The 13,223-nt window shown below is 32.2% G+C and overlaps 1 protein-coding gene across 10 annotated transcripts in view; it reads right to left on the bottom strand.

The window, feature by feature from the left end:
• Nucleotides 1-8,232: 8,232 nt before the first annotated feature.
• The window catches only part of LOC105232978 (uncharacterized), a 50,975-nt gene continuing 45,984 nt past the window's right edge, over nt 8,233-13,223 (bottom strand). For all 10 annotated transcript variants that reach the window (XM_049447496.1, XM_049447505.1, XM_049447498.1 and 7 more), the window contains one exon: nt 8,233-12,215. In XM_049447496.1, the coding sequence (XP_049303453.1) occupies nt 11,941-12,215 (275 nt within the window). In that variant the 3' untranslated portion in view covers nt 8,233-11,940. The remainder of the gene's footprint in view (nt 12,216-13,223) is intronic.

Below are 13,223 nucleotides of genomic sequence, written 5' to 3'. Positions count from 1 at the left end.
ATAAAATTCAAGAAAACTACAGTTGTGAAAAAATCGGACTCATATTCCCTTTTATAATTATAATAAGAAAAAAATATATATGTTCTATTATAATAATGAACAAAACTCCTATACTAGGCAGTTATCAAAGTATGGCCGTTTATGAAATATTGTTATTGGAAAATTCGCTTCTTGCAGAATAACTTTTATATTTCGTATTTGCTTCAAACCTGCGATCCCAGTGTAATGCTAATTTTATTATCCGTTGAGTAAGAAAATAATTATCAAGTATTAGTTTTTTATTAACAATTGATTAATTTTCGATCTACATCAAGAAGCCGCTCATTTGTCGGAATGGTCGATATCGGACGATTATAGCTTATAGCGGCGATACAAATTGAACGATCGGAAATAAGTGCTTGCATGGAAAACTTTTTCATTTGACGAGGTATATTTACGAAATTTGGCCTGGGCTTTCACTGGAGTCATTATAGCATATAGTTGACATGCGAACTGACTGATCAAGTTTATTTAAGGAATCTTTTGTATATGTGAAAGGTATTATACCTTCGGTGCATTCGAAGTTGACCATTTTTCTTTTTTTTATGGGCACTTTGCATTTCTCATTTAGCATATTCGATATCTTATCTGATGAATACATACATACATATGCATGCATGTCTTTTACATAAGTTTGTTCATTTCGATTTAAATATGGCCACTAGCCCGTCAGGTTTGTAGAATACTCGAAATTGAAAATAGTACCTAACATAGTCCAGCAAGAGTAACTTGTAACAATCCGAAAATATTTTTTATTCATATTCCCACATAAATAGGGGATAAAGTAAATTAATGTGACCTGGTCTACGAAAAGGGAGCTAACGTGCGAAAACTAGAAAAAAATGATTTTTTGACACCTAAGCCCCCTTTCCGTAGACCAGGTCACATATAATTTCCACGGATGAGAGACTGAATCTTGGATACCGGGATAGTTTGAAAAACATGCTTTGAATATAAAGCTATGTATACTTAAATAGGAATTGAAGTACCGCATTTTCATTAGTTTTTGGCACACCAAAAAATAAGATAACAGGGTTCGCCTGAGTTGTCTTGCTCTCGCCTTCCTTTTCTCCTACTTTTCATAATTGTTTTATAAACTATATAATCTTAGATTTACGGGTTTGTTTACTATATTGTGTGGTATATATTAGCGAGTGTAAATATGTATAAAGTATATTATAAAGGTAATATTCAGGCCTTTTACGTAATAAGAATTTCAGCATTTTGAAATACTTATTTGATTATAACTTCAGTAAAAAATTATAACTTTAAGATTTTGACGCAAATGCAGAGCATTTTTATTCATAGACCAATATAATGCTAATGTATGAATAAGTCTGCCTATTAAACGGTGTTTGTGGCGATAAACAAGTTAACAGAAATTACTGGTCTTCTATTGACTACCGCTTTGTTCGCGGCTACCCAAAGGCTAGTTCAAAAATCCAGATATCGCAGATGAAACTAGTTTTTTATCCGTATCTGAAATGCTAAAATAGCTTTATAATGTAAGCACATACAAACGAGTGGATCTATATGGGTTTATATGTATGTGTATTATAATTGCATGTCCATACATATGTATAACCTAAGCTAAAGCGATTGTTTACTGCCAGATACATGTATTCGTATACATATTTAATAATATGCACGCATGTTAATTAGCTGGTTATTAATGATCTTTCTTGCTGGTGTCCGAGTAGCAAAGAAATAGATGACCTTGACTTCGATTGTTGCCAATAGAAATGGAAAGCTCTCACTAATATGCTTGGTTATGTTTAAGTTCAAATCACTAGTTACTTATACTGCTTACGGGAAATGTATAAAATTGTTTAAGCTTCAGAACGAATTATTTTTATAGTATTTAAATAAAATAAGGGTTACTTAGGGAATAGATATTCGGCCCGAAATCGTTCGAAATAAATATAATAGAGAAATAGCACATTTATTGATGCAAATATTTGAAGTAAATTTTTTTGATAAGTTGCATATTACAGCTGCTTAGAGAAATAACACACTTATTGGATGTTAAACAAGAAGATGATTTCTTATTGGAAAATCGAAAGTTGTGCAAGAAAGTTAATGTTTTTAGTGTGGCATTTTAAAGCATTAATAACAAAAAATGGGTAGAGGAAAATATTGGAAAATTCCAGAAACACGAACTCTTTAGAAAATAGAATAATCCTTCTCAAATCGCAGAAAAACGGTATTTATTGCTATTACATCAGTCAATTAAAAATAGAATCCTCAAGGCTCCTCCACGTACATAAGTCCACTTGCAAAGTTGGTCGAAAAATTGTGAGAAAGTTCAAGGTTGATCCATTTACTTTAGTCGTCTCGCGCCATCCAGCAGGCTTGTCAAAAAACGTTTAAATGACATTCATCTTTATGCACAATAGACCTAAGATCGCGGTGCAATCCGCGAGTAATAATCAGTGCATTGAAACCGACCGAAAAAACGCTTCCAAAAAAAGTGTTTAGATTATGTTTTTATGGAGCGATGAAGCAAAAGTAAATGGTAAAACGTTTGTTCATTGTCTGAAATAAAAATCCGTAAGCCCAAGATACTCAAAAAAAAAATGGTAAAAATTGGTGGAGGTAATGTTACTGTGTACTTTCGTGGTATGTACTGAGACCGTTGGTCGGAATTGTTGGTAGAAAAGATCAGTACTACTATTTAAACATCCCAAGACACACAATGCATTCATCCTCATTTAAATCAATGCCTGTAAATTGGATATTCATGCATAATAATGAACCAAAACATGCAGCTAGGACAGTGAAGGATTCGTCATCTATCGAAAATATTAATGAATTAGACTGGCCTGCCAAAGTCCCGATCGTATCCCTATTGAGAAACTTTGAAATGATAAAATCGGAAAAAAAATCAAAATTCGGAGAATTTTTGGGCTGAAATTAATAAAGCGTCATATTATTAGTGTTTGTTCTTTTTTATATAATATAATATCACATCTAAAATAAGCTAAAAAAATTTTACATAAAAATGGCAAAAAAAAACATGGTTTCAAAAAAAAAAATAGAAGTATGCTATTTCTCTGTGCATAGTTGTATGTACATGGGATGAAGAGACTTTGACCTGGCTTTCATTGGTGGGAAGCATATTGTTTCGAAATTATAAATCTATCGAAAGGATTTGTGAAGGTGCATTTAAACCATATTTGGCAAACTTAAATATTGGTATGATTTTGAAAAAAAAATTACCAATGTGAAAATGTGTAACTTTCCTCTCTGTAGCCTTGTATTTCCTCACTGTTGTATGTATTTAATGGGCTTATGAACGTTTTATTTCAAGATTGGAATTTTTGATTTGATTTTTACTGGCGAGTGACCATTCGTTTAAATGGCATACCGAATCTGATCCTGGAAGAGCATTTTTCATAATTTGAGATTTTTAATTTTTCAATGGTACAAGCAGCTCCTGCACTCATTCAGCTTATAACCGTTACCAATGATCCTCGCTCAGTAGATGCTATTGCATCAACCTTACATAGCATGTCATAACCTTTGGTAACTTACAAATACTCTGTACAATTGAGAGCCCTGTTTCATTCACGTTTCAACTTGAAGATGGTGGAAACTTTTGTTTCTCGTACTCTTGCTTGTCATTTCTGTCTCGAGATTAGAGAACAAAAATAAATATTAATCATCGAAAATCGCTTCATTGTTTTTCAAAATAGTTACAATAGAGATCTATACATTTTTTATGCACTTTAGCCATTATACCTTAAGGGGCTATACCTGTGTGACGCATGAATTTTCGTGAATTTTTTTAAGAGTAAGTACACGATTGAATATTTCGAACTTTTTCGAAAGTAATAATGTATATTTTCAGCTATATTTTAAGATTTTTTTTTACAAAAATTTTGAAAAATAGCGGAGTTATGGGCTGTCTTCGGAGGTGCCAAAAAAAAGTGCCCCAACTGCTGGCATGATTCCGGCCGAATGAGTGCTGAAACAAAAAAATTTTAAAAGTTTAATAAACTTAAAGATATTTCCTATACAATGAACTAAGATCTTTGAAAAGTATCAAAAATTAACAAAATGGCGAAAAAAACGTTTTTTTAGGAAAAAAAATTGTCGTTTTTTTAATGCGAAATTGACAATTTTCAATCAATCAAAAAGATCGTAGTCCATTTTATAGTAAATGTACTCAAAAATATTCAGTTTTAATTTGAAGTCGATCAGTCAATTTCTGCCAGCAATTTTGAAAAATGTCGTTTCGAGATAAACGCGTTTAAAATTCACTTATATACTTATGTTTGCACCTCCGAGCGGTCTCTCTTTAGAACGCTGCCATCCGAAAACTATTCAAGATGCGACTTTCCAGATTTCACAGGATATTTACGGAAATATATTCTATCGAAAAAGCAAATAAATAATTTTTTTTTGAAAGTGTGACACTGGTATAGCCCCTTAATCTGTACTTCGTTGATTTCTTAGTTTATTTAGTCCGTACGAGAATATAAAGAAGTCACTCGGTGCCAAGTCAAGACTTTACGAGGGACTACTTATTAAATCGATATTTTAAGTGCTCAAAATCCAATTGTTTCAGTCGCATTGTCGTGGGGAAAAGTGGTCCGTTTTTTGATATCACTACAGCTAGTTTCAAAAACTCTGTTCGTTTGTTTTCAGTTTTTGATTTGAATAACTTAAAAACAAATTACATAAAAATTCATAATATTCATACATATGTACAAGGTATGTAATTATTTCCTTTATTTTTTAGCTTCCAACTAAACTATGTGGTTTTTATCGACATAATCGACTAGAGAGGCATGTGTCTAATAGAAAATTTCTCGCCTCCTCGTTCACATGTGCATTAAGCTTTTTGTAGTGGGCATCGGCCCAACTCCTTACTTCTTCGGTGACTGTATTCACCCTTAGGTCTCAATGAATATCAACATTTCTGCTGGATCCTTGTTTTGAAAACGTTGTATATTAATACTGCTATCATTGGCACATCCCCACAGTTGCGCACCATATGACAATACCGGCTTGATTATTTGTGTATAAAGAAGTAATTTATTATGTATGGACTCAGAGAGCTGCAAGGAGTGTGATTAAATTAGAACAAACACTCGTGCCAAAAATACAATCAAATCAATTCAGTTCATCATAGACAACATTGTTGATCAATTCGAGTACCCACCAGCGTCAACTGATTTGATGCAACATGAACAATCTGTTCTTCGGCAATCACGATCAAGTAAACGGTATAGCTGGCTTCGGTTCAAATCGCATCATATCAGTTCACAACGTTGCAACGATTGTTTGAAAAGATGTGAAACTGTGGGTAAATCTATGAGTACAGCAAATTTTCTGCTGGGTTGTGAACTGATAGTGCAAGACCGTCATGTAAGATACCTTCAGATAGAGGCATGCCTATGCATTTCTCCCACCAGCATACATTCGATATTGCATGAACCCTGGCCGTAAAAAAGGTTTGTTCTCATTGGATCCCGCATAATTTGCCAATCGCTCAAAAAAAAGCTCTTGTGGATTGGTGTAAATAAATGCTGAAAAAATACGATCGCAGTGCTTCAAAAGACGTTTATAAGATCGTCACAGGTGACGAATCATGGATCTATGCGTATGAGCCCGAAACAAGGCAGCAATCGACCGTGTGGGTCTTCCAAGATGAGCCAAATCCAACGAAAAAAAAAACAAAAAAAGAAAAACATTTTCGTTGATAAATATGTCTATTTTCATTATTAGGCCAGAAATATATATAGCAGCCCTCGTAATAGTTCATTTGCATTCTATGTCATAACTCGGCTTAGATTTTGTTTTATTTTTATTTTTTTTTCGAGGCTATCTAAACGGCTCAGAGATCGATATTGAATTTTTTTTGTTTATTTAACACCTCAAGGATTTGAGACCAACTCTTCGGTCAACTTTGTGCTTTTTTCGTTCACCACGTTTAAGTTGCTTTACAGTACTACAGAAAAAAGGGAACTTACTCGCTTGTACACGATTCTGCTTGTTGACAGTACTTTTATTACCAATGGGTGGATTATTTGATTTACTGGGCAAATTTATGGAAACTTTTTGATTCTTCAAGGCTTTGTTACGAATGCTTTGAAGCTCATTGGCAACAATGCAACCTTTGTAGTTTACCGGATGGCTTTCGCCACAGTTACAGCATATTGGTTTTTCTGAGTTAGGTTTTTGGCACTCGATGGTTTTGTGCTTACCACCGCATTTAACGCACTTTGATATTTTGCCGCAGAAGTTCTTGGTGTGTCCAAATGCTAGTAATTTTTACATTGTGGAATAAGTTTAGAATTCCTAATAGGCTCAATAAGAACAAAGGTGTGAAGAACATGTTTGATTTCATATATTTTCTTGATGTCTTCATTAGAATCAAAAGTAGCTAAAAACATGTTTAAAGGTTCTCGTGTTTTCTACTTGAGCTTATTTACGACGTTCATAAAATTTAAACCTTGTTCTTTTAAATCAGCGATAATATCACTAATGCTACACGAATGATGTATATTTTTAATCATAACCATTATTGTTCACTTTTGTTTGTCTTTAAAGGAATACCATGAAGCTCCCGACGCAGACAACATTTTTGTTACCGATCTATAGTCATCACTTGATGTAACGCTTACTTTATGAATGTCGTTATTTAATAGTTTTAGTACACATGAACTGTATCATCTTTAATTAGGTTTATTTTGTTCTTTATGATTAGAGATATTTTAAATTATCGGTTCATACTTCATTTTTAGCTGTGTGGTTTTCACCGTTCGATGATAAAGTATTTTCTTTCATGATCACTTCTAGTGAATCTTCGGCTTTATGCTTTTTATTAGGCCTTTTGTTTTTCTTTAAAATCCAGTATTTTTCCAGACCTAATTATTCTTCATCAGTTTCATATTGTGATTGACTATAATAAGGTACAAGTGGGCGATTATTTTCATCTTTAATCTTTTGATTTTCACTTTTTAATTGTTCGCATAATTTTTCTAGTTTTTTCATTTTTGTTTCAACTTATCAATTTCGGAAACTAATTTTTTCGGTTCTTGTTGGTATTTCCTGACCCTCTCCAGGGTGCGGGGTACGAAGCATAATACAGCTATATTTTATATGATTATTGTATAAGGGCTTATTCGTAGGTGTTGTCAGAGAACATATATGATATACTTACGTTCTCAGGAGAAACTTTTAGCAGGTGCAACAGCCTCTCCACTCAATCATCCCACCGCACTTCAACTTCCAGGCGATCTCCGTGAAAAGCACTTCCGTCTATAAACAAGTTTTTTAATTTAATTATTGTAAATATTTAAAATGATTGAACTTATTGAATTTAAATATTTCTTTCACACTTTATTTCTATCCACTTCGCTCCAGATTTGCCAAATACTAGTACTTACTATAAATTGAATGTGTAATTTAAACAGTTTAGATGTTTTTCCACAGGTGTCCCTTTCTACTGCGATTTTCTGTGTCAAATTACAGTTCTATTCGTATATCTTAATTTAGTGCTTAGTTATGGCATTTTATGGGTCTTTGTTTAATGGAGATTTGTGGGCAGAGTTGTGGTCCGATTATCTGCAATACCAACCGTCTTACGATATCTATATAAATGTGTACCAAGTTTCATAAAGATATCTCAATTTTTACTCAAGTTACAGCTTGCACTGAGAGACAGACGGACAGACAGTCACCCGGATTTGAACTCGTCTCTTCATCCTGATCATTATGTATGCTATAACTAACTCGACTAGTTTTAGGTGATACAAACAACAGTGCAAGCCTGAACCAAATCCCGCCTCAGGATTATTTTATTGTATGAGAAGATCACAAAAAAATTTAATCATTTTGAATGACACAATTGTATTAAAGTTGCGATATAATTTATATCACTTGGGTAAATTTGTATGAGTATTGTGTGTTTTAGGGCCTTATTATAGTTTTCAACCCAATAGCATTTTGGTTAAAGTTTATAAATTCAGCATCATCGATATCAACTCAGTGAAATAAAATTTCGGCTGAAGTATTTTCAAACTTCAAATTTTTTGAGAACTTCTGTAAAAAATATTAAGTACTACTAAGTATAGTACTAAAATTGAGTTGATTTTATAGATATCCGCTGGAAAACGAACCGAATGAATCAAACAATCAGTAAACATATATGTTACATACTCACACAGGTTGCAATGAAAAAAATGTCTGTTGCTATATTAAAATTAAAGAAATTTATTTTCTATTTTTATATTATTTATATACTGTGTACATAAATATTTACAAACATATTTCATAATACTGTACTAAAGCCTAAAACAAACTTAACTGATTGGTTTATATGTATAATTTTTAACATATATATATAGCTTTAATTATATATATTATATATAATTATATACATACATATGTACATATATGTATATATGTATATGTTTATATGTATACATATATCGTACTGCTATTCATTAACTGATTAACCCTTCTTTGTATGCCTACATTAAACTATGAGAATATGATTTCAATATCTTACGGTGCTGCCAGTTCCACATGAATTGAATAGGGTTAATTCGTGCCAAATACACATGTTTTTGTGATTTTTTGTGTGGACACAATTAAAAACTCTTTTTATTACCAGTGGTATATCAAAGTATGGTATTCGAACAATGAGAAATATATTTTTCAGGAAATAATATTAAAAATATGGCAATAGCAGTTTAAAAAAAAGGAGTTTTTGAAATCCAAATTTTCATTTCTGTAGATCTCTTTAAAGGACAAACCTCGATTTTCGCTTTTTTCGAAATAGTCGGATAATTAAAATATAATAAAAATCATTAAAAAATTTGAAAGTATGATCATTCAATATATTAATATATACAGAAATAATGGTAAAAATGTTAAAAGAATCGGTGCAGTAGTTTTGAACTTATGACATTTTGACTTTCGAGCTGTGGAGGAAACGCTTTAAAGTTTTAAACAAAAAAAACTAGAATTGAGAAATGTTGTGAAATTTAGTCATGGTTTTTAGGATCCAATTAATTCCTCCAGCATTATTATTAGTATCACTTAATATTTCTTAATTTATTTACTAGCATTTACAGACATTTTATATACTGCATAACACAAATGTACATACATACATACAATACTAAATATTTACATACGGTATTATTGAATATCTCTCATCCTTATGCACATATAATTAATTACCTATAACAAATTTTAGATTTATTTTTTCATGTATGCACTCTTTATACATCTTTAAGGAAATTTGCAATTATATTTAATGTGTTTATTAAGAAAGGCACTTTGTGTAAAAAATATTAAAATTATTGAATCGGGTATGTATATGGACTAATATACTATACGCGTCAAAGGTTAAACCATATTAAGTACGTGTTATGAATTCTAAACTTTCTTTTTTTTTTTAAGAAGTACTGCCATACAAATTAGTTGACATTGCCTCGTTTTTGAAAATTAATGAATTTAGAATAAGTACAAGATATTTTGTTAATTAAAGAGCTGAAAATTTGAAGTGTTTATAGTTCTAATACTGTAATAGCCATTTATTCGCAATCCTGGTTTCGTCGATTCGAAAATTTTTACTCTGGAAGTTCAATTGTTCAAAGTATCGATAACATACTGAAAAACGCCGACTCAGAGTGCCAGGTAAGCACTGTTTTGATAGCATAGAAACTAAACACTACACAAATATACGGTTTGAAACATTTAATTAAGGCTGGATACAAAAAGATTCAATGATGTGAGGATTCCATAGAAAAATTGGAACCAAATTATTGATGTTCCGTGTGAAAAATTCGCGTAAAAAGGTTTCCACGATAGTGGCATTATGAAATTACCTTCGAAATTGCAACTAGTTATCGAACAAAACGTTGCATAATTGCTCTAATTTCGGAACATTCTAACGATGCTAAATAAAATCTTAAATTTTGTGCAAAAATAATGGATTTATTTTTTTTGGATCTATAATATGTTCAAATGTTGTCAATTATACTCTTCCCCGATGCGTGCGACTTTTATTTAATGTACACGATTATATTATGTGTTAAAATTTTAACAATAACCTTAGAAAAATGTTACCTAATAATACAAGTATAAAATATTTTGGGGTCCAAATCTGTAAATAAGTTTCTGATCGCTTTGAAGCATCTGTCTGTAGATGTGAAAACTTAAGAATGCCCATTATTTCTCAATATCAAAAGAGAATAGTCAGAAAACTTGAGCCCGATAGCAGTTTTTTAACTTATGTGAATAAAGTAAATTTTCCTATTCGGATTCTACTAAAAAATCTTAGAAGAATTAGTTATACCAGTTTAGGCAACTAACAATTCTTGAAATTAAGCTAGTCTATGTTTGGTACAATAAAAAATTTTAATTCGAAAACTATATCAAGTGTAACTGTAAGCAATTTTAATTCACTAATTTTCCGTGTATTGACCACGTATATCACAACCATTAGCCTACTTAAAAATATCAAGTATGTAAATTGCTTGCCATATCAACAATTGCTTCCATTATCAATTGAGTAGATTTTGGCTGAAAAAAGTAAATGAAGAGATCATATATAGAAAATAATCTTAGGTCAATGCTTTAGCCTTTCTAATATTTTCAAACCAAATATAAATATGAATATTTAAATATGTATATTCTTGAAAACTTTTCAATTTTCAAATAAAAAAATTGTTTGGAAAAGTCATTGTTAATATTACTTTTGTGCAGCCAATTACTAATTTACATTATCATCATTCAATCATCAACATTGCTGATGAGAATTGTTTAAAGAAATCTGAATCATTATGTCCATTTTTTCACAATTTTCTTAGGCGTATATATTATATGTGTGCAGGCATTTTTCACCTCTTGGAAACTATGGCTTTGAAGTAATGAATGGGTTTAAAATTGTACTTAACAACTGAAATATCGCTAGATGATTTTTTAGAAATCCAAATCTTACAAATCTATGACTACACAATTATAAGAATGCACACATTATACATTTTGATGTACAAGGTCTGTCGCAAAAGAAACAGGACTGTTAAAAAAAAACAACAAAAAATTAATATTTTTCAAAAGTTATTTTTTTTTTATTCAAAGTATCGGAATCGTAAAACAAATCAGCATTGTCTTTATTTTTGACTTTTGAAGACGACTTTTTTTCGGTGATGGCTCTCGTCCTCACGACCTTCTTGGACCACTCATGCACATTACTACGGGATAGGCACTGATCACCATAAACTTTTTTCATCATTTGAAATGTTTCAGTAAACGTTTTCTCAAGTTTAAAACAAAATTTAATATTTGCTCTTTGTTCAAAATGCATTTTACGACCGATGACCAAAAGCTGCTGTCACTTTTTGATCGATAACATCGATTGTAGTTAAAATTTTTACGAAATGTTAACAAGAGATCAAACTTTTTATATTTAGAAAGTTCTGTTTCCTTTGCGACAGACCTTGTATGTATACATACATATACTCTCATAATTCTAATTACTTATTTAATTCGGTATTCATCACATTTATGTCTATGGGTGATACAAATATATACAATATATTAATATACAAATTATTTCTAAATTTACATGTTACACTTCAGTGTCTTCTGTCAAATGAACTACGTTCAAAAGCAAAAAGATCTCTCCGACTCCGTGTTATTGACAGCTATCTGAGCTGTGGGGTCTGATGGGGCAGTATCCTGACTCTTCATCACGGTTGTGTCCTCGTAGTTTGAGTTAGGATTGTCATTTATATTGTGACTCTTAATTGTTTGATGTTGTTGCTCTTTTGATGTGTTGTATGAGAGATGGGCAGTAAGTGTGGCAATTGCCTCGGCTTTATGTTGAATGGTATCGAATAAAATTTCTTTCATTCCTTCACATTCCTCTGAATTTTGTCATCCATAATAGAATTGGGAGTTCACTGGAACACCAGTCGATAATGTACGTGGAGCTGTGCCATCGTAAGATAACTGTTGTTGCATTGCGGAAGGATCAGTGGTCTTGATTCGACGTAGTGTGGACGTTGTCGAATACTGACTGTTGGTTGTGGAACTTGTCATTGGCGGCGTTTGGAGATTCGGAGGTCGCTTTAAAATTCCCTCAGCATTGATGATGTAGCTCGCACGTATCGTGGGTGCAGTTGTGTACTGTCCAATTGAGGTCATTGGACCTATGGAAAAATTTGTTAAATATTAAATTCATTAAAACAAGTAAGAAAGGGATCGAGAATCTAAGCAATGTTATATATACATAAACTCTATATAACTCATACAATAACGGACAAATTCGGCATAAGATTTGTTAGAAAAACGAAAATCGTTTTTCGTAATATAGGGAAGTTAGGATAGTATGACCCGATTTTATCTATTAATTATTATCATGCCACATATTGTATTAAAAAATGTTCACTGGGTTTCATTAAGGAAGCTCACATACAATGACCAATCATAGGGAGCAAGGTCAGCCGGATATTCGAAAGTCCTGGTAACAGTTATATGGGGGTTAGGACAAGTTTTCACCCAATAGTATCTATATACTGAGTAAAACATGTTCAGCAATTTTCATTGACATAACTCAAATATTGACAGCACAAAATCACCTGGAAGTTCGAAAACCTTTATTAGGTATATGGGGGCTCAGGTAATTATTGACACTCGATTCAACCCTATTTGATACACAGAATTACTATTGTAAGGAAAGCATTTTCAAAACTTTTTTCCCACAGGTTTCCATTGCTACTGCGGTGCCCTGTGCGGAATTAGAGTTATATATCTTAACTTAGTGTTTAGTTATGGCACTTTATTAGGTTTTCGGTTGATGGCGTTTTGTGGGCGTGGCAGTAGTCCAATTCCGATTACGCCCATCTACGAACGCGTATTTTTTTTGTATTGAGGAACCCGCATACCTCATTTCATCAAGATATCTCAATTTTTATTCAAGTTGCAGCTTGCACGGACGGATAGACAGAAAGTCACCCAAATTTCAACTTTTCACGTCATCCTGATCATTTATATCTATCTCGCTTAGTTGTAGGTGATACGATAACCGTTGGGTGAACATAACTATTATACTATTAGGTTGTCAAAAAAGTTTTGCGGTAATTTCGCTAGTTGGCGCTGAAAGAGCGCAGTTCTAGTTTTATTCGTCGCATCGGGTCATGCTATACCTTTTTGGAAAG

The sequence above is a fragment of the Bactrocera dorsalis genome, chromosome 2, assembly GCF_023373825.1.
Source record: "Bactrocera dorsalis isolate Fly_Bdor chromosome 2, ASM2337382v1, whole genome shotgun sequence".
Taxonomy (NCBI): Eukaryota; Metazoa; Arthropoda; class Insecta; order Diptera; family Tephritidae; genus Bactrocera; species Bactrocera dorsalis.
This window is presented reverse-complemented; position numbering and strand designations above follow the sequence as displayed.